The sequence below is a fragment of the Physella acuta genome, unplaced genomic scaffold (genome assembly GCF_028476545.2).
Source record: "Physella acuta isolate Inbredline_101_S28 unplaced genomic scaffold, ASM2847654v3 ptg000759l, whole genome shotgun sequence".
In the NCBI taxonomy this organism is placed as follows: domain Eukaryota; kingdom Metazoa; phylum Mollusca; class Gastropoda; family Physidae; genus Physella; species Physella acuta.
In genome coordinates this window covers 124065-147567 of record NW_026732277.1, presented here as the reverse complement: position 1 = coordinate 147567, position 23503 = coordinate 124065, and the positions used below count along the sequence as shown (strand labels likewise).

Here is a 23503-nt window from a genome sequence, read left to right as displayed (position 1 = left end):
CTAGAAGAAAACTGACCCTAGGGACGCTATGATCACCATTAGGACACAGCTGATTAAAGCTGTAGCTCCGGATGCTGAAAAATAATTTTAAAAATAATTTTAAAGTGCATAACCCCACTTCTACTCGTACTCAGGATATTTGTCAAAAAAATTATCCCGTGATTGAAAAATGCTGTTTTCGGTGTCCTGACATGTTATACCGATTTTCATCTCCATCAATCGAGTCATATACACATAATGTCATGAGTACAAAGAAGTATAACGTTTCTAAATAGAGTAAGATATCAGACAAGCACTATGTTAAAAAAATACATAATTGACGCAAAAGAATCTTGACAATAGTACTATTGTAAAGTAGCAAATACATTTTTAAAAATTTAAGTCACATTAAGTAATTATAAATAAAAAATCAGATAGTTGAAATAAGAAAAATAAAAAAGGCACAACGTTAGTTAATTTCGATTCATGTATCAATATGACTACTTTTTTAATCAAAATTAATTTTACAACAAAATAAATGCATTATCCAACAATAGCAGACTTAACTACACTGACATACAAAAACCAATAATAGTTTCGGTCAATTTAACTGCCGCGTTATAAATGCATCCTCACAACAAAAAACTTACATGCGCAAGTTTCGCCCTATAGAAAGTAATTCGCAGAACATTCGCAGACTTTTGGGTCGATTGTGGTGCATTTACCGGAAAACGCACGGCCAACACATTCAGAGGAGGTTGCACAACGTTTGCCAGGTGCTAGATGTAATTGATAAAGATATATATATATATATATATATATATATATATATATATATATATATATATATATATATATATATATATATATATATATATATATATTTATTTATTTATTTATTTATTTATATTTATTTATATATAAATATATAATTTTACATATACTTATGTTACATTAGTAAATAACTTTCGTTTTGGCAGAATTCGGTAGTTCCTGTATGATCAGTATTCAAAATGTACTTAAATGAAAGACCGCAACAAAAACATCACTTACCTACAATAGCTACAGAGAACTCATCAGTATTGCTGGACACGCCATTGTATATAGCGGTGCAAGTGTAGGTCCCATCATGTGTGGCTGATGTTGCATTTATTATTGGGTAGGTGTCGGTTGCTATCAAAGTAACATCCTTGTCTCTTTAAAATAAGACATAAACAAGGAGATTTATAAGGTTTTAACGTACCCGTCACGCGTTGCTGCGATATTAGAAGAAAGGCTAAAGCAATATTTTATTAGGATTTCATCAATGCGATACCAATGGTCTATTTTTAGACGTCGACCTTGTTTTTGTAAAACTAAGTAATTTAAATGGAAACTGCCGCGCTATAACTCTTGGAACACAGTTGTTGGGAAAAGATTTGTTTACTTCACCCCTCCCACACACATAGAGGTCCCTTGCCGAGTTGTAGTGAAGCCTAGAGGGTACGTGAACTATCCTTCGTAATTAAGAGATAGAAGACTACGACCAATCGGGGTGTCAGGTGCATCATTGAGCACTCTAGTGGCCACTGGTCACACTGCCGTATTGGCATCCGGTTTAATCACAGAATGTCGTGTGCCAACGTGTAGGGTGCTCTTTAATACGAATGTATGCGCGATTTTGCGCTTTAAGGAGCTTGTAGTGCTGCAGATCACTCGACCACCGAGTTCGCTGTTAGTGGCACACAACTTGTGATGACGCTAGTTTAGGTTAGAAATCAAGTACCCGGTAGAAACAGACTATAGCTTAGTTAGCTAAAAAAACAATGGAAATCCAGATGCTGACCGGTCACGTGGGACGGTCAGGTAACCACTGAAAGGGTAAAAGGCAGACGGTGAAAGGTAGCGCAAGAGAACGATCAGAGAAATGTAGAGAGTTAGAAGTAGATAGTGTGGTAGGGACTTACGGGATATGTAGAGGCAGGGAACAGTTAGAAATAAGTAGCAGTAGTGGACAAAATATAGTATAGATTAGTTAGATAGAAGTAGGAAGATGATTGTGTAAAAATTAGAAAATTAAATCTTGAATCGGACTTGTGTGTGGTGATTTCACAAAACTATCCATGCCGGGTATCTTTTTCTTTCATCACCCCCACCCTCACACTACTGATATTTTGTTTTTTTTTCTATTACGAACAATCTTACTTTTTCCACTAGAAAGTCCATATGTAGAGAGTTAGAAGCAGATAGTGTGGTAGGTCCGGGATATGTAGGGGTAGGAAACAGTTAGATAGAAGTAGTAGTGGTAGACAGTATAAAGACTAGTTAGATAGAAGTAGGAAACTGATTTGTGTAAAATAAAGAGCATTAGATCTTGAATCGGACTTGTGTGTGGTAATTTCACAAAACTATCCAGGCCGGGTATCTTTTTCTTTCATCACCCCCACCCTCAGAACTGGTGGTGGTCACTTCGTCATTATCCCCACACTACTGATGTTTTTTTTTTCTATTACGAACAATCTTACTTTTTCCACGAGAAAGTCCATCCTGTGTTTTCACTAGAGCCAATGATACACTTCAAGTCATAGACACCATATTGACCAAAGAAATCACCAGCAGGAACTCGTGCGATGTAAGGTTTCATAACTGTTGGGAGTTAATTTACATGTTGTTTTTAAACTAACAGTCATCCTATCCATATTTACTTTACATACACAAAGCTATGCTTAAAACATGACTGAGAAGTTATAATAACTTTTTTAAAAAGACAGACAAAAACATTAACCGATAATAATTTTAAAAAATGTTAATAATGACATTATATGCTAAAGGAATTTGAATTGTATATTTTTAAAAATATTTTAAAAATTACCAAAACCTATGTTGTTATTGAGAATCTTTTTTGCATGTTTTCTTTAAATCAGCTTAGTTTGTTCTATACAATAAACAGATTCCTTTAGGATTGTGGAGTGAATTTATGAAACTTCAAATACCTTATAGCAATGAAACTCAGTTTTAAACTTTCTAATGCTATAATCCAGTTTTAATTATTCTTTGTAGAGAAATATCATAGATATTCAAACCAGACCTATGATGTGATTTCAAAACTTACTTGCAACAATGAACGATTCTTCTGCCTTGAATCCAACTTTTGTGGCACGACATGTGTACCAGCCAATGTCGATCTCCATGAAATTGTAAAGTTGGATTTTCCAGTCCGCTTGACCGTCGATGAGTTGGTTATTAAATGACCATGTGTAGGTGCGTGAAGCATCCAGTGTCCTCCCACATGACAAAATTAGCGTTGATCCTATATTTAAAACATCTGGACTAACTTTTGTTAAATCATGGGCCGTAACAAACGAATCAGATTCTGAAATCAAATAAAGCAAACTGAATACTTAAAAAGAACACATTTAAGTTATTAAATCCTATGGTCGCGATCATTAATATTTTTGTCAGTAAAGGTGTAGCTATTAAAGAATGAAGCTAAATTATAAATCAACCCATTTACAATGTACTTTTAAGAAATAACGAATTTTGATCCAACAAATACATCGGTATATTATATATTACTTTACTACCCTCTCTATAATTTTTTTTAAATCTGCAGTAAATATTAATTTCTATCCATCTACAACAGAGCCAGGTGTTCAATAAAATCACCTACAAGGGTTATAACTGCCCCAGAATAATTTTATGGAGTCTGTTTGAAATGTGAACGAGCTGGTCCGCGGTGTATCACACGCCACTAATTATTTGTTTTATTTTCTACTTTTCAGTACTTCATAGTTAGTGAATTCGACACTAGCCTCTCTTCCATTCCCCCCCCCCCCCTCCAACCCCCGCCACCGTGAAAGCAGCTGTCTGTGACGACAGTGTACGGACGACAATGAAAAGATAAAGCAGAACTTCTTACCCCTCCTGTGTTTTAAATCGTTTTAAATCTAAATTATCTGTCCCTAATAGCCGTTAATAAGTCGACCTGTCTCTACGATTGTAAACAATAGGGGTGAAACTTGGGCTCATCAGAATGGTGGGGTTGGTAGCTATATGCCTAGAGAGCGGGGAAGTAACGGCGTGAGTTTACTTGGTGTCTCGCATGGTCTCCATGAAGAGAATTATCTATATGTATAAAGCAAAGTTGTCAGAAGCCCGATAGGGCACTTCCCGAAGCTGCTGGCGCTTCACATTTGGCATGAGTTTGTGTTGGGGCTACCGAACACGACAGCCGGTGCCGGTTGGCCGAAAAGTCCACGGATAGGGGGTCAAAACTGACCACGACTGACCGGCGCCTTATATGGGCTCTATTACAAAAAAAAAACGTTTGCCCGATGACCCCCCTTGAAATTTTGTGTGGTGGTAGGAGAACGCCTAGGGATGTCACAAAAAACTCGCCATGTCCGGGAAAAATCGGGAAATGGGTCAAAACTGACCAGTCGTATTTCGTTATATAATGTTTGTATTTTATGGGAAAACAGAGGGTAATTTCAACAAAGATTTCGGATACTTACCCTCTGCACATCAGCGAATTTTTGCATGCTCTTAGGTAAATGGCTAGGCGGTAGGGCAAATTTGTCGGTTTTAATCAAAGCCCTCGACGAGGGCTAAAAAGTGACCGCGAGTGCAATTCTCTTTATATGAGCTTTATTACTAGAAAAGATTTTGCCCGACAACCCCCCCCCCCCTTGAAATTTTGTGAGGTGGTAGGAGAACGCCTAGGGGTTTCATAAAAAACTCGCCATGTCCGGGAAATGGGTCAAAACTAACCAGTCGTATTTCCTTATATAATATTTGTATTTTATGAGAAAACAGAGGGTAATTTCAACAAAGATTTTAGGGTGCTCAACCTCTGTACATCAGGCTTATTTTTTGCATGCCCATAGATAAATGGTCATGCCGAATGGAAAAACTGTCCATTTGACTCAAAGCCCTTGACGAGAGCAAAAAAGTGACCGCGAGTGAAATTCTCATTATATGAGCTATATTACGAAATATTTTATTTGCCTAACGACCCCCCCCCCCCCCCCTTAATATTTTGTCAGGTGGTAGAAGAACGCCTAGGAGTGTCAGAAAAAACTCGGCACATCCGGGAAAATTCTGAAAATGGGTCAAAACTGACCAGTCGTATTTCCCTATATAATCTTTGTGGGAGCCGGAATTTTTCCCGAAAGACACTTGCCCGAATGCCGTTTGCCCGAAGGCCGATTTCCCAAAATGAACGCTTGCCCGAATGCAACAAACGCTCGAATGGACACTTGCCCTTAGGGTCGTTAGATTCGTCCAGATGGCATATTTTCTTATAAACAATTATTTGTGAAAAAGTAAACAAAGACATACTTCTTTCGTTCAATTTTCAAGGGAGGTAACTTTTCAAAAATAATTATTTTTCAAACAATTGTATCTTGTTTTAAACATAAACAGAAAATGACAAAGTATATTATTTGAATTAGAAAAAAAATTAAGTTGCTAATTAAGGTACGATCCTAAATTAAATTAATTAATTAATATTAAAATAAATGTAATATAAATTATGAGATATATTATTCATGGAGTCTCTGTAGTTCTAATTACATTTTAGTCATACATTGCAAACTTTCCAATATTTTCTCAAATAACGAACTGTAAACAACAAACAACAAGATTCCAGCTGCATCTAAGAAGAAGCCATCTTTTGTCACCAAGAAGATTGGTGGTGAGAAGAATGGAGGGGAGAGAAAAGTGCGAGTTAGCAGATTGCCAAGTCTCTATCCAACTTAAGACAAGCGACGAAAGCTAAGAAGCCAAAAGGAGCCATTCAGTCATCATAAAAGAAACCTGAGACCCTCAATTACCCCAGGGACTGTTCTTATTCTTCTTGCTGGAAGATACAAGGGAAAGAGGGTAGTTTTCCTTAAACAGCTCTTCTGGTTTGCTGCTTGTTACAGGACCATGTCATTTAAATGGTTGCCCCTTGAATCAATCAAATTTATGTAATTGCCACAAACACAAAGTTGGACTTCAAGAGTGTTAAAGTACCAAAGAGAGTAAATGATGAATATTTTAGAAGCTGAAGTCTAAGAAGCCCAAACATAGGCTACAGAGGGTGACATTTTCAATACAAAGAAAGAGGTCTATGCTGTCAATTATGAGCGCAAAGAAGACCAGGCTAATGTTGATCGTCAAATTTTCGAAGTGATTTGTAAAAACCCTGAAAAGAAGCTCTTGTTTGAATACCTAGGCGCTATGTTTTCATTGTCAAACTACCAGTTTCCCCATAAGATGGTGTTTTAATTGGATTTGGCTTATAGATACACATAATAATAATAATAATAATACACATTAAACTTGTGAATAATAAAAAAAATATCTAAAATTAGCATTACTGTTTAAATTTAAGCACTCCACACCTCAGCCATCACTAAATAATTAAGTATTCAAATTCTCAAGTGTTTTTGAAAACCTAAGCGAAGCTAGGCAGTGTGCCTAGTATATATACATACATATATATATATATATATATATATATATATATATATATATATATATATATATATATATATATATATATATATATATATATATATATATATGGTTGTGTGTGTATAGATATTAATTAAAATATACTTACTGACTTTTATTCGTATGGTGGCTGACGAAGTTACTGCAGCATTTGTTCCGTACGTAGCTGAGCATGTATACGTTAATTCACCTGGTTCACTGGTTGGCACTTTGTAAGTCTTCGAGTTCCCGGTTTGTACTGACGTAGCACTGTACTGAAACCATAATAACATGGCTTGATTACTCTTTTTTTATGTAATCTATCCATGGTAAACAATGAACGCCGGTTATTTTTTTACGTTTGAAAAAGAAAAGGTTTTAACATCTTGACCTAGCGAATCGCATATGAATTAAACCAAACTCTGGGATGATTCTACTTCTCAGAATAACACACAGGTAATACAAATATAAAATGGAATATTGTTTTCTTTTCTAAAGCTAAAGTAGACACATCAAAGATTTATACCTCTAACCAAAGTTTTCCTTTATAAACACGTTATATGTATACTATACATTGTATAATGCTGTTAAATCATAACATACAAGCGCGCCACATAATAAACCCAATTCAAGTAACTTGTATAGCAACACTATAAAACATAGTTTTAAATCAAGTGTATTTTTTGTATAGCACAAAGATTTGGTAACACCAACCGGATTAAAAAATTGGTAAATCAAGTTTTTTGAAGGGTCCAGAGATTCTGGCGCTGGGCTAGTCTGGCATGTGACGGTTGGTTCCGCTGCTCCAATTTGGTAATCTGTGTCTAAATTTATTACATTCCCACCAGCGTCAGTTACCGTCGCTGAGACCGAAGATACCGTGATGCCTATAATAAATTGTAAACTCAAAGTATAGTTGTGTCTTCTCGTAAAGTATTAATCAATATATACACTATTATTTAGTGAATACGAATATAAATTCAACAGAACCCAGCTCTGATTGGTACAAAAGAAAAGGCGCTAGGCATAGTGCTGACCACAATATCACTTCATAGGACGAGGGCAAAGAAACGGGGAATCACGACATCACTTTTGCGAGTTTCAAAAAGAGTCATTTTATACAATGTAAATTATGCCCTGGCTGGAATCGGCTATTATGTAAGTAAAGAGAAACGGTAACATAAAAAATATAACAAAACTGCCATTGTAATAAAGTTTAATATTTGTTTTGTAAATATCAATTTTATAAAAAAAGAATACACTTACCTGTATCTTCTGAAATTAAATCGACCTTAGCTGATTCAACGAACGTGACGGTCATAAAAGTAGCTAGCTTGCAAGATACTTTTTTCGTGTAATAACTGTTATTCATATTGAGTTGAGCAGACAATGAAGTCGTAGTTTCGGCTACAGGATCTGTTATTGTTTCAACCTGCGTAAGGCACACGCAAAAAAAAAAATATTATTAGAAAATAATTAATCGTCCTGTATTCAATGAATGCTATTGTTGCCCTATAGGAAGAAAATCTATTTTACTTTACCAGAAAAGAAGTTTTTCCAGCATAACCCAGGGGTGCGCCAGAGCAGGTGAGAGTTACTGTTCGTCCTTCAGGGCTAACTGTTACTGTCGGGACATTCGTAGCTAGACATTTAATAATGAGAAACATAAAGCAATAGGCAGGGGCGTAGCGAGGGGGGGGGGGGGGGGTGCAAATCGAAAATTTGAAAGTTTGTCCCTGGGAAGGGTCTCTATGCCTCTGCAGGGGGGGGGGGTGACACCATTAAGTGCCGCACCGGGTGACACCCGACCTCGCTACGCCACTGGCAATAGGTATATATATATATATATATATATATATATATATATATATATATATATATATATATATATATATATATTTATATATAGTATTCATACCGCTATTGATTCTTTTGAATTGTATTTGTTGCTTTACCCGTTCGTATAACGAGTATAGAGTGAATAGTGTAATCGTGCTAATATAAATCAGGTGCAATTGTGTCTGTACACTCGATAGCTATTTTAGGCAGGCGGACAAACTTGTATTCAATGGCATTAGATTAATTAAAGTTTATATTTCTTTTAAGCGATTTCCGATAATCGATAATTTGAGTTTTATTTCAGCTATAGAATAGTTAATTTAATAAGTTCTATATCACCTTTTGGTGGATGTATGGTGACCGGTTGAGAACATTTCATATATAAAAATAAAGAAATTATACCTAAATTTGTATTATTTTTTCAATAATTTTCGATCATCCGTTTTCAAAAATACTAAAATCTTCAATTCCGTTTCAGTTAGGTGGATGAAATCCTACACCTGAGACTCTGTGTTAAGTTTTCATTTAGTTCCGTAACTTGAAGTGGTAGGCCCTACTCGATAAAACGTTTCTCAAGAACCTTCACGATGTTATTTTAAATCATATTCTTAAAAAGAAACTTATTCAAAGACCTTTTCGCCTTCAATGTTTTTTCCAAAAAATGAGCGGTTTTGTTGCAAATACACCCTTATTGTAGCACTTACAAGAGATGTAACAAGTTTTACGTTTTGTACGAGTATTCAATTTGAGTGTACTCTTTCCCAACGTATTAATAGTTGTTGAACTGATGTCTTTCGCTTGCGACACAAAATAATATTGATATCACGGCTAATTTCTTTTTTCTATAATATACTTTGCATTACTGGGAGTTAAATGGGAAACGAATCAGCTTTGTGTTTTTAATATCTGCTAAACTTTGTAGTTGCTTAAGCAGAGATGGGAAAGTGGTAAAAACATTAGAAACATGTCTTCAACTTTAGTTAATTCATCACGTAAAAAATAAATATTTTCTACTTATAAATACATACACTGAGAGTTTGCTTCAATGGCAGTGATTGTAAGGGCAGCACTTTGGTCAGAGTTTAAGCTAGTCGTACTTGAGAGAGCTTGACACCTTGTTGGGCAATAGAGAATGTAGGCATGAAAAACATTTAACAACCTTTTGAGATTTTCTAGGAGTTTTTGTCACAATAAAAATATGCATGCAATGCTTGATTATTGCCATATTCTTGATGCAAACTGTCACAGACTGTATAATTATGTATGTTTATATTATATTGTGTTTTACATGAAGTTGCATGCATGAAGAATACCTGGCTAGCGGAAGGACTGTCTGAGCGATCCTCATGTGTTTATCCATGCTTTTGGGTGAGATCGCTCATGTACGTAAGGGGAGAGAAAGTAGTGAATAAAAGGGAGAGCGAAAGGTGAACGGGGGTGGTGTGCTAGGATTTTTGGGACTGGAACGATGGCAGTGGATGTAAGATGTCTCCATGACTTGGAGTCGTGATTATTATTTGTACCTATATCAGTTGATCTTCAAATATGGATGTACCACGGATTTATCTGTACATAGTGTAAATAAAGTTAGCATTTCAAGTTGCCACTGTTGCTCGTGTTCCTGTATGAAACCCACAACAACAAAGAATACATGTCGCAGTCTACTCTTGTAGGCGTGGGTTCAAATCCCACTTCTGACACCATATGTAACAACATGTATTCTTTGTTGTTGTGGGTTTCATACAGGAACACGAGCAACAGTGGCAACTTGAAATGCTAACTTTATTTACACTATGTACAGATAAATCCGTGGTACATCCATATTTGAAGATCAACTGATATAGGTACAAATAATAATCACGACTCCAAGTCATGGAGACATCTTACATCCACTGCCATCGTTCCAGTCCCAAAAATCCTAGCACACCACCCCCGTTCACCTTTCGCTATGACGTTCATAATATAATGGACCATTTAATGGTTTTAGCTTAATAATGTTAAGTTAATTTTAATTCATGGCTGTTTTATAAGGACTTATTTAAAATTAAAATAAAACATTACAGTAAAGAATTACTTGTAAGCTCCAGCATTCGTGATATTGATACTCGGGGTATTGACATTTAGACGGACATTGTCGAGATACCAGGCATATGAAGCTACACCAGCACCAGCAGAACACGTCAAGACACCAGTAGATCCTTCAATAAATTCTGTTGTTCTACCTGTCTCCTGTGTGACTCCGGGTGTCGCTAGTTTATCTTTTAGATGCAGTAAAAGAAATACAAGTAGACACGTTTGAACATAAGAAATCGCAGTGGACCTATGGCCTACATTTATAAAAGCTTAGGAGGTTAATTAATTCTCGAATTTTAGATTGATTCAAGTTAATTTTATTGCTATATTTAAATTGATTTTAATATTTAAACAATAAACAAAGAGCTAAATCATTAGGTCTATATATATATATGTATATATATATATATATATATATATATATATATATATATATATATATATATATATATATAGATATATATATATATATATATATGTATATGTATATATATATATATATATATATATATATATATATATATATATATATATATATATATATATATATATATATATATATATTACTTTTATGATTTTTATAATTCATACTTCATATAATATTTTAAGCAATTTGCAAACATTGAGCTCGTAAGAATGGACACAGACACAGCCCAATGTATAAAACAAATTTAAATGTATATGAAAGTAAAGCACAAAAGAGGATTGATTGGACACTTATTGAGCAAACAACACACTCACACACAAAAATTAAAACGTAGTTTAGCCAATACACTTTTAGAAATGATCCGTTTACGGTTAAGGAAATGCAACCCGAAATGGCGTGGGTCTAACTTGAAGGAATCTCCTTAACAGATAAAACGGAAAGATGTGATAGCGTCTCTGTACTCATAAAGGGTCCAATTGAATGCTGACGATGATGGTGATCAGAGTTTCTTTCAGGCATCTCTTCGGGGGGGGGGGCAAAGCCCCCCCCCCCCCCCCCGAAAATAGTCTACCGCCCCACCTGAACGAAATGGAATTTATATAGAAAATATATACATTTAACAGTGTCCGCCCCCCCCCCCCCCGAAAATTTCAAGTGCCCTCATCCCCCCCCCCCCCCCCCAAAGAAAAAAATCTGGAAGAAACACTGGTGGTGATGATGCTGATGAATGTTAATGCATCACCAAATGTATTATTGTACTATGTCAAAGTTATATTTTAGTTTACTGCAGTTCTCCTTGCATTCATAAATGATAGCAATTTCTTCTCTAGCTAGCATGTTCTTGTACTATTCACATGCAAGTCATAATGTAAGTAATATATTTTTTTCCACTTATGAAAATGAGCGATGTTAAATGCAAAGTTAAATAGGTGTTTTAAAGTAGGTTATAAGATCTATGGAGTTGGAGTAGAAAGATAAATTAGTACCAATCCATACTTAGTAAATGTTTACTTATAAAATACATTCGGCTACTAGATCTATTTTTTTAATTGCAGCTTTTATCCTAAATATTGTGAAACCATATTACGTAAATTACAACTTTACATTGGTACTCGACGAAATAAAAATAGTAGTCCATTTATAAGGACAATCTTTAAATTTGGACATTGCATAATATGTCAATGATTTTTTAAATCATCGCATTATATGAGTATATTATTGGTAACTCATTTCAATATAGTTGACACATTTATAACTAACAAAGGTAGTAGCCTACACTATTTCTAAGTTCTATTGCAGAGAAATCTTCCCACTATACATTGATTGCACTGTCTTATAGAAAAGCTTGCTAGAAACTGCCAAGCATTTTTGTTACTGTGGTGTTTGATAAAGTTACTCGAAAATTGGGGAACAGCAACTGCAACCCATCTAGGAGAGAAAACTAATTAGTAAAACAGGAGTAAAGCCCCGTTAGCAATTGGATTACCAACTCTGCTTTCCTTTCTGTAGCTAATTTAACATAGCTTGTGTCGAATTAATTAGGTAGTGTCTCTCCCTTGGGCCCATCAGATAATAGTTTGATAAATTCAATAAATTGACATCTGGCTATTATCAAAGGGCTGCCATGGTCTTACAGCTAAATACCCAAAGCGCTTTAATCCAATCTTTTATTTACTGAGCCATTTATTTATTTATAGGTAAAGTTAAAATGAACTGTTAAAGCATGGCATGTACACGTTTGTAAATTTGATATAATATTAACGAGATATGGGTTTAATAATTGTGTATGTTTTAATTTATTTATTTAGTGCATCGATAAACGATTTTTGTTTTATTGAAATATTAATTTTTTAAAGAAACTGTTCAACTCACTTCCACAGCCTGTTCGAATAGGGACGGCATTGGACTTGCAGGCACAGACTTTGTCTGAAGTACATATTGTAGATGTGTAGGTTGTGTCAGTGCAATCAGCAGTTGTTAAACACTGGGCGCCGTTCACATAGGACTTGAAAGCTCCAGAGAGAACGGAAATAGAACTTGATTTAACTCTAATCTATGGTAATATGTTTTAAGTAAATGTATGTTATAACATAATTATTTGAGGGTTCCCGTAGGCAGCTGTATTGATCCCAGTGTAAGGGCATAATCACATGTGTTGCATTTAAGCATGGTGGGCTAGGGCTAGGGCTAGGGCTAGGGCTAGGGCTAGGGCTAGGGCTAGGGCTAGGGCTAGGGCTAGGGCTAGGGCTAGGGCTAGGGCTAGGGCTAGGGCTAGGGCTAGGGCTAGGGCTAGGGCTAGGGCTAGGGCTAGGGCTAGGGCTAGGGCTAGGGCTAGGGCTAGGGCTAGGGCTAGGGCTAGGGCTAGGGCTAGGGCTAGGGCTAGGGCTAGGGCTAGGGCTAGGGCTAGGGCTAGGGCTAGGGCTAGGGCTAGGGCTAGGGCTAGGGCTAGGGCTAGGGCTAGGGCTAGAGTTGATTTGTATATACACCGTGTATGACCGGAGTAGAAACTACTGTGATAGTTCCTGTTCCTTGTCCCAAAAGTCGTCGTCATCCTGACATATACGGCGTAATTATAAGAAATGGAATGTATGCAGACCGAGGGATGTGAAGAATAGTACAAAAGATATTAATGTGAGTCGATTGGTTTGTAGAATACGGTCGTTCCAACATTGGTATCATAAGGGATATTGTCATATCCAGGAGGTTAACAGAACTGCTAGACATTTCGGAGGAAAATTTAATGGTGAGGTGTTAATTAGTATAGGCCTATTTGTTTATAGCTTTGGTAACACCAGCTTTATTTGTCAAGATCCCGTCTTTATAGCGCGGCGAGTAAAAAAGTACCGCCAGAGAGTTATTTAAATCCATCTAGCGTGTATGGATCGATAGCTCGCGGTTCACCGGCGAAGAGGTATGAGTGTTTTAATGGGGCCTGGTTGAAGTTATTTAAGTTCGTACCCGGTATGGTGGATAAATAGGTCACGGTTTTTCAAGGAATCAATTTTCGGGGTCAGGTACGTTTGTCTTTTTAACATAGTGATCAAATCCTCTTCATATGTTGCTTCAACTAGTCTTCTTAAGATTACTGAACAAGTGTACACGTCTAAAAAAACACGATAAGTAACGCGTTGGTGAAAACCTTACACCAGGGGTTCCCAACCATTTTTTAATCTAGAGCACATTCTAAAATATCGGTAGGGTGGCGGGCACCACCTATTTTAAATCGACAAACTCCATCCATAACTTGTCATTTTCCCATAATTTATTTTCTTATTTTCTTATAGTCATAATGTATTAATAATAATAAACAAAAATGTTTCAAAATAATAAAATTATTTGGCATTTTTTTCAAATTGCATACCCACAGAGAACTGTATTTACAAAACTTAAATAGTGCAGTCTGGCTAGACACGTTGGGACAAGTATCGAACATATTTAATAAACCGAGGATGTCAAAAAAAAAATTAAAACTGCAACAAATGAATAAAAATAAATCATATTTTAAAATAAAGTTTATGAAAAAAATTCTGTCTCTGTCGAATAGTGAGAGGCGGGCACATACTAATCGTTCAGCGGGCGCCATGGCGCCCGCGGGCACAGGGTTGGGAACCCCTGCCTTACACAATGCTTTCGAGAACTAGATCACATGAATGTGTGACGGGTACGCTGGCATTAATTAAAACAACTTTTTAAACAGGTACAATAATAAGAAAAGTGAGTTTTTCCACATAGTTGTTTAGTATCAAATGTATTAATGATTTTTAATAAGATTGCATTAAAATTTTAAAGGCGTATTGATAAAATAGGGTTTTAGTAAAGAAATAATGTTTACATAGTTAGAATATATCGTAAAATAGAATCAAATGTATGATAAACATATAAAATATTTATATAATGAAATATATAATCTCGCTAATGTAATTAACAATATGTACTTACCTACAACGCAAAATAATACTGAAAACACAACAGTGGATTGTGGCTTCATTCTGAGTGTTCAGTATTGACACAAGCTTTTTGTCTTCCCAGATTGCTTCGATAAAAGGCTATTAAATGGGAATTTGAACTATTCAAATCTCGTTTGACTACTCTAAGATTATATAAGTATAGCCACTTCATAATGTTACAAATTAAGTCATGCGCAATAACCAGGCGCATAAGTTTTGCGCAGGTGTTTAATAAATGTTATAGCGGGATTCTATTGGTTGTTTGATATCTATTTTTAAGCGGGTGCACCTAGCACAAAAAAACTTATACACAGTTTAGTGACTATTACCAATGGCGTAGCTAGGGGAGGGCAGGTGGCGCGACCGCCCCTGGCGCCGACCCTAGGAGGGGGCGTCAAAAGGGGTAAAAAAAAATAATTTTACAGCTATTTTTAAGCTGAAGCATTGTAATATACAGAGTGAAACTTACGAAAATAAACGACTACAAGGCTTAACACTGATTCAACTGTTTTTTATATCAATTGTGTGCGCCGAAATAGAAATGTTAAGGGGTAGTAACTGGTAAGGAGCGCCAGAAATCTTTCCAACTGATGGGAGGGGGGGGGGGTACTTTTTTCATAGACAGGAGTACTATATATAGAACTGGGAGGGAGGGGGCGCAAAAATGATAGTCCGACCCGGGCGCCGGAATAGATTGCTACTCCTCTGATTATTACTACAAGGAACTATACATTGGATTAATTAGATTTCTCTTATTATCTAAGTTTGAAATATCTGATTCCACATTCATGTTGATTGTGAGGAATCGACCGCAAATAAAGAAAAAATATACAAACACATTCTTAAGAAGAATGCATTTTCTATCTTTCACCTTCAACATTTGTATTGCTCCGTAATTGAAAATTTGAGTAGCTATTCTGCAGTTTGTAAAACTGGTTACACTGCCTGAAAAAGGGGAACATTTTAAAGTTACCTTTCCCTAGATTAAAAAAAAAATGTTATTTATTTAATATTACGTTATGTGTTGTTTTTTATTTATAACGTCCTTTGTATTCTGTATTATATGGTTACGTCCCTTTGAGTGTTTACGGTGTAGCTGATTTGTACCTGTGAGATTGTTTAATGCAGACAGACCCAGAGACAAGACGTGTCGTATAGGCTGTCTAGTGTAATAAAGTATCAAGGTTAACTGAAAATATTGTGTCTGTTGTAGTAAATGTAACATTTAACACGGTTTAGATGTGGACATGTTACAGAACAGACAACTCTTCGTGTTAAAGAATCAGTGTTTCTTCCAGACTTTTTTCTCCGGGGGGGGGGGGGGGGCACTTGAAATTTTCGGGGGGGGGGGGCGGTAGACTTTATTCGGGGGGGGGGGACACTGTTAAATGTTTATATTTTCTATATAAATTATATATATTATATAAATTATATAAATTATATAAATTATATAAATTTCATTACAGAAACTCTGTATAGAAAATATACTCACTCTCGCGGACAAGCAAATGTAACCGTTTTACAGTGTGTAATATTTTATTTTCGTGTACATTTTAAAATATTGACCAGTTAGTGTTACGGGTCTGTTGTAGGTTATATAGAAATAGGTTAGAATATTCTAGAACTTAGGGGATAGTGCGTGTGTGAGTTGAGTTTACACGTGTAGTTAACCCCGGTGTGTTTATGTATTGTTATCCCAGGGTCGAATGCGGGTATAAAAGCTGGATGTCCGATTGTAACGGGGGTTAGTTGGTAGCGGCTAGGCAGGAGGGCTTGTTGTATAAAGATAATAAATACATAAAAACGTTTATAATTACAAGCTTTTATAAATGCACTAAAAAGAAGAAAATAATACAATTTTTATTAAATATAAAAATAAAAAATATTAAATATAAACTATTCAGCTCGCAATGAGCTTTTTGATGAGTTTTTGCCCATTTTGGCAATCCCATAGGATCGGCGCCCTAGATGACAAACCACCCACCCTCCGCTGCTACGCCTTTGATAGAGGACTGGTAGAGCGGCCTCTTCATCAGCTAAAAATTGAGAGGCGCTATACGGGATTTAAAAAAAAAGATAAAAATAACATTCTGTATGGAAAAACTTATTTTTTTTTATATTTTACCTATTTGTTCAGCAAGCCCAAACACTTATTGATTGCTAACTAGGTATTATAATTTGATTAAGCATTTGTGTTTTTACCTTAAAAATTCATTACAAAAATAAATTAATCACTTCGTACTAAATTTACACGTTACATAATAGATCTTAAAATAGAGTGGGCCCTCTACGACATATAAAAATCAATTTTGACTAAAACAAAAAACAACCTAAGCGTTAATTTAACTATCGAGGCGTGCTAAAATGTAAAATGTTACGGGCTGTTGAACAAGACGCAACTGACTGACTTATTTGATTTATTCCTTTGAAGCTCCCGAGGAGCAAATTACTGCAGTTAAGTATCTCAACACTACTCTGTTATGGGCGGCTATCTCTATTTGAGCCCACTTAAGCCCAGCAAGGCCTTGCTTCTCCCTTCACTGTCCTTGTTGTACATGATAGCTTCGGCCTTCGTTTCTTTTCTCCTAGACGCTCTAGTTGAGTTGTAGGCCTAAATGTTTAATGTTTAGCTTACACACACACATACACACACACATACACACGCACGCACGCACACACGCATGCACGCTCACACACACACACACAAATTGTAAAACATTCAGGTTCTAAAGTGTTAAATAAAGTTTAATACCATTTTTTTTAGTTTTTCGTACACGGAACAGTACATAGATGGGCTACATATACAATGCAAAAGAGTTGATTTAATAGCACTTAAAATAAATTATTCTGCAGGAAGGTTTAACTCTGATCAAATTTTGCAACGGTACTTTATTGTGTAGGCTACAGGCTACGCGGGCATGGTCCGCTAACCTTCCTTAGGGTCGGATTGCTTTGATGTAGACTTGTGTTGGCTTATATGCATCTGTCCTGCTGGCGGTATCAAAAAAAGTTCGCTGGGGTGAGAGGGGGGAAGAGGGGTGGGGGTTCTTGGAAGACTGCGCATGGTTTTTTTTTAAAAAAAAGACTAACATTTTAATGGCAATGATATCTTTTTTCGGGCGCAAGACACAGACATTATAAATGTTTACTTCCTTAGAAAATATTTTTTTTTTACTGAGACTTAGCATATAGGTTACCGCATTAGCGAATAATTAAACTGTCGATTTTAAATTATTCGGTCATTGGCCAAATGGTCCAGCAAAATAATTAGGCCAACGCGCGAACTGCTCTGCCAATCCGCGCTTTTCGCCGCACGTCAGGCTTTGGCAGTTAATATTCGACCAGTGATTATTCCTTAACTTAATTAATCAGCATTAGACATCTTGGCAATCTACTGCAAGTAATCAGTAATCATAGAGTGTAGATTAAATCATTCAATTTGGTGAATTAAAACTGTTACTAAGCGCACAAAGTCCTACATATAATTTCGTGCTATCTAATGCAATATGTATCTGCTATTACGACACCGATTTCAATATGTGTAGATATATAAACAATTTCTATCTTCTAAAATTACACCACTGGTATTAATTACATGTTATCTTAAGGAGTGTCTTTATATTTCTTTACTTAAAACAGCAACGTGCAACTGGTACGCGAGCAACATACAATCAATTTTCAAAAAATAAAATATCGACTCTCTTACAACTGTATTATTAATCCACCCATAGTTAAAATCTAAAAAATGTAAGTGATTGCAATCTTTAAGTCATCTCTTCCGGGGCTGGAGGGCATTATTTCGTCCATCACCCGCCCGTACGAATTATTCAACAATATACAACAATATATAATTTAGGCGTATGTTTAAATTGTATATTATATTAACCGGTGTCCGCCCCCATCTCCTTCCCTAAAAATTTAAGTCTGCCTCCTCCCCCAAATATAGATTTAAAATGCTTTCAGATGAACTTGTCTTAAAGACACACAGTTTAGATTTTATATTGTAAACTTTCAACATAGTCATTGTAACACTAATCGTCATCGGCTATATATAGCACTGGTCGTAGCCAGGTATATCTTCCTTACAAAGTCCACACCAATTAGTGAAATAATGTCAATACAATGAAAACATTAAGAGTTAACAGTACTTTTTATTAAAATATCACAGAGAAAAGCAATACACGTAATCTCTATATACTTATAACCTAAGTATGTTTCAAATAGAGGGGCGCTAAATTGTAATTTATCATAATTATAAAAACTTTGACGAAATTAAAATAGTCGAGTTTTACAATTGTGGTGTAAAAATATTTGGTTAGTTTAATTTTACGTATTTGTACAATGCTTTTCGGTTTTACTAATTCTAATTAAAAGGTCACATTTTACAAATGTATACATATGGCAAAAGTGAAACATAATTTTATAATTTATTTCTGTAAACACATTACTAGATTGTGCTTACTATCTTAGAAGGCTACATTGCATATACTTATATTTTATTGTGCAGTAGGGGCTAAGTATAAAATGTAAAAAAAAAAAAAAAAAAATTATACGCTCTAAATAATAGTGTAGTACAAACAAAAATCTGCTCTCTTCGTAAATATTTTTAATTCAGGCATTTTTTTGTATTAAAAAATTTTGTAGAGTGAATAAATAAGAAGTAAACTAAATTTTGAAACATGTTTTTATTCTTCAAAATTGTGATTTCTAAACTTGAATTTTAAAAAAATATACACAATTCAACACCAATCAAACGACAACACTGTTAAAGTAAGCCAATACCTTTGCATATATGTGTTAAATTTCAATATAGTGCATACAATTAGTAAAAACCACATCTATTTATTGAAAAATAAACAGGTAAACATATATTTAATAAATACTTTGAGCAGGTCAGATACAATAATGTATCGTCATAGGTACTTTCATCTTCACCACAAACCTAAGTTGCCTTATAACAACATAAAAGTGTAATTTCGCAAATTTCACATAAGATTAATTGTACAGTTAATACTTGCCTATATATATATATATATATATATATATATATATATATATATATATATATATATATATATATATATATATATATATATATATATGTATATATATATGTATATATATGTATATATATGTATATATACATATATATATGACAAGTATGGAATGTAATATGAACAAAGCCGTGCTACTCTATAAAGCAGGGTATAATAATCAGCAGTTTAAAAAGACTTCACAGGGCGTAGTTAGATATCATGCTGAGCAAACGAGCTAAAACGTACATTTAAGTAGCTGGATTTACTCTATTTTTTCTGCATGATAGCACACATTATGTATAAATTCACAGTTCCAGAAAATCATACCAAATGTATACATAGTTTTAATTTGTAAAAAAAGTGTTGCAATTGTAATTATTTCTCATATAAATGTAATACAGGCTTACATTTGAATTCGCAACACATAATCTGATGTTTAGAATTAAATTTATAATAAAAAGACTGAAATAATATGATTAATAAACCGGGAGTGATCTCCCCTAAACTTTCTCGAATATTCTTTTATAAAATAACAGGGGATGGGAACTCGGGCTATAGACATGATTTTTAATCCATTTTAAATACTTAAAGTTTTAAAAATAGAATAAAATCTCGTAGACAAATTAATTGCACACCAAGTGAACGCCAAATAAAAAAGCGCATAATAGTGCGCAATATTTTTGTACTTTTGAAATTTACATTAGTTTTGTGAGAAATCGGAAGTAGCGTAAAGTACTACTTTCAGTCAACGGAAATTACTCAAAATTTAACAGAAGGTAGAGAATTAGATCTTTTACTTACATGTGAAATTTCATTTATCTATCTGAAACAGTACTCAAGTTATAGGCTTTTGAAAAATTCAAAGTAGAAAAAGTACCACTTCCGGTTATCGGAAATCGCTCAAAAGTTGATACGGATCTACGATTTTGATATAATACTTATATATGAAATTTCATCCACCTAGCTATAACGGTACTCAAGTTATCGTGTTTACACACGGACAGACACACAGACACACAGACACACACACACACACACAGATATACGGACAAGATTGCAAAATTATGTTTTTCCGTATCAGTGAGGTGTAAAACGTCGAGATTTGTAAAAATCTCGATTTTTTTTTGCACGATTACAATACTTTCTCTATACTTCGTATATACGAGAAAGTAAAAAAGAAAACAGAAAACATTATTACCTTTAAGTTAAAGATTTCTTTCTAAAAAGCACTTAAAATAAACATTTAGAAAGTATTATTTTCTGTTAATGTTTTCTTTTTATTTAATTTATTTCTACCTTAAGAAATTGCATTACTAATATACTTTATTGATGAGTGATTAGATTCCTAAAAATTCTAATTCAGAATAAGTTTTTGAAATTTCAAATAATTTTTGTATTAACTCTAGTTTGTCTGCACGATAGCACACATTATGTAGTGATTCACAGTTTCAGAAAATCATACCAAATATATACATAGTTCTAAATTGTAAAAAAGTGTTGCAATTGTAATAATTTCTTATATAAATGTAATACGGGATTACATTTGAATTTGCAACAAATAATCTGATGTTTAGAATTAAATTTATAATAAAAAGACTCAAATCATTTGATTAAAAAAGGAAAACAGAAAACATTATTACCTTTATGTTAAAGTTTTTTTTCAAAAAGCACAAAAATAAACTTTTAGAGAGTATTATTTTCTGTTAATGGTTTCTTTTTATTTAATTTATTCCTACCTTTACAAAATAGCATTACTCATATTAGTTATTGAAACGGTAACATAAAAAATATAATAAAACTGCCATTGTAATAAAGTTTAATGTTTGTTTTGTAAATATCAATTTTATAAAAAAGAATACACTTACCTGTATCTTCTGAAGGTAAATCGACCTTAGCTGATTCAGCGAACGTGACGGTCATAAAGGTAGCTAGCTTGCAAGATACTTTTTTCGTGTAATAACTGCTATTCATATTGAGTTGAGCAGACATTGAAGTCGTAGTTTCTGCTACAGGATCTGTTATTGTTTCTACCTGCGTAAGGCACACGCAAAAAAAAAATATTATTAGAAAATAATTAATCGTCATGTATTCAATGAATGCTATTGTTGCCCTATAGGAAGAAAATCTATTTTACTTTACCAGAAAAGAAGTTGTTCCAGCATAACCCAGGGGAGCGCCGGAGCAGGTGAGAGTTACTGTTCGTCCTTCAGGGCTAACTGTTACTGTCGGGATATTCATTGCTAGAAATTTAATAATGAGAAACATAAAGCAATAGGTATATATATATATATATATATATATATATATATGTTGTATTCATATTGCTATTGTTCCGTTTTAATTGTATTTGCTGTTTTACCTGTTCGTATAACGAGTATAGAGTGAATATTGTAATCGTGCTAATATAAATCTGGTGCGATTGTGTCTGTACACTCGATAGCTATTTTAGGAAGGCGGACAAACTTGTATTCATTGGCATTAGATTAATTAAAGTTTATATCCCTTTTAAGCGATTTCCGATAATCGATAATTTGAGTTTTATTTCAGCTATAAAATAGTTAATTTACTAAGTTCTATATCACCTTTTGGTGGATATATAGTGACCGGTTGAGAACATTTCATATATAAAAATAAAGAAATTATACCTAAATTTGTATTATTTTTTTCAATAATTTTTGATCATCCGTTTTCAAAAAAACTAAAATCTTCAATTCCGTTTCAGTTAGGTGGATAAAATCCTACACCTGAGACTCTGTGTTAAGTTTTCATTTAGTTCCGTAACTTGAAGTTGTAGGCCCTACTCGATAAAACGTTTCTCAAGAACCTTCACGATGTTATTTTAAATCATATTTTTAAAAAGAAACTTATTCAAAGACCTTTTCGCCTTCAATGTTTTTTCCAAAAAAAGGGGGGTTTTGTTGCAAATACACCCTTATTGTAGCACTTACAAGAGATGTAACAAGTTTTACGTTTTGTACGAGTATTCAATTTGAGTGTACTCTTTCCCAACTTATTAATAGTTGTTGAACTGATGTCTTTCGCTTGCGACACAAAATAATATTAACATCACGACTAATTTCTTTTTTCTAAAATATACTGTGCATTACTGGGAATTTAAGTTGGAAACTAATCAGCTTTGTGTTTTTAATATCTGCTAAACTTTGTCGTGGCTTTAGCAGAGATGGGAAAATGGTAAAAACATTATAAACATTTTTATCCAACTTTATTTAATTCATCACGTAAAAAATAAATATCTTCTACTTATAAATACATACATTGAGAGTTTGCTTCAATGGCAGTGATTGTAAGGGCAGCACTTTGGTCAGAGTTTAAGCTAGTCGTACTTGAGAGAGCTTGACACCTTGTTGGGCATTAGAGAATGTAGGCATGAAAAACATTTAACAACCTTTTGAGATTTTTTAGGATTTTTGTCACTATAAAAATATGCATGCAATGCTTGATTATTGCCATATTCTTGATGCAAACATGCTATGACGTTGATAATATAATGGACCATTTAATGGTTTTAGCTTAATAATGTTAAGTTAATTTTAATTCGTGGTTGTTGTTACGACATTTCATAAGGACTTATTTAAAATAAATAAAACAGTACGGTAAAGAATTACTTGTAAGCTCCAGCCTTCGTGATATTGATACTCGGGGAATTTGCATTTAGACGGACATTGTCGAGATACCAAGCATAGAAGGCTACACCAGCACCAGCTGAACACGTCAAGACACCA

General features: G+C 34.3%; 1 protein-coding gene across 1 annotated transcript; it reads right to left on the bottom strand.

The window, feature by feature from the left end:
* Nucleotides 1-1024: 1024 nt before the first annotated feature.
* On the bottom strand, nucleotides 1025-21998 carry LOC131950383 (uncharacterized). The gene is made up of 7 exons (XM_059312490.1): nucleotides 21900-21998; nucleotides 21626-21791; nucleotides 7153-7325; nucleotides 6569-6713; nucleotides 3071-3331; nucleotides 2484-2604; nucleotides 1025-1175 (listed from the first exon to the last, which is right to left on the bottom strand). The coding sequence occupies exons 1-7, from the start codon at nucleotides 21996-21998 to the stop codon at nucleotides 1025-1027; spliced, it is 1116 nt and encodes a 371-aa protein (XP_059168473.1).
* Nucleotides 21999-23503: the final 1505 nt, after the last annotated feature.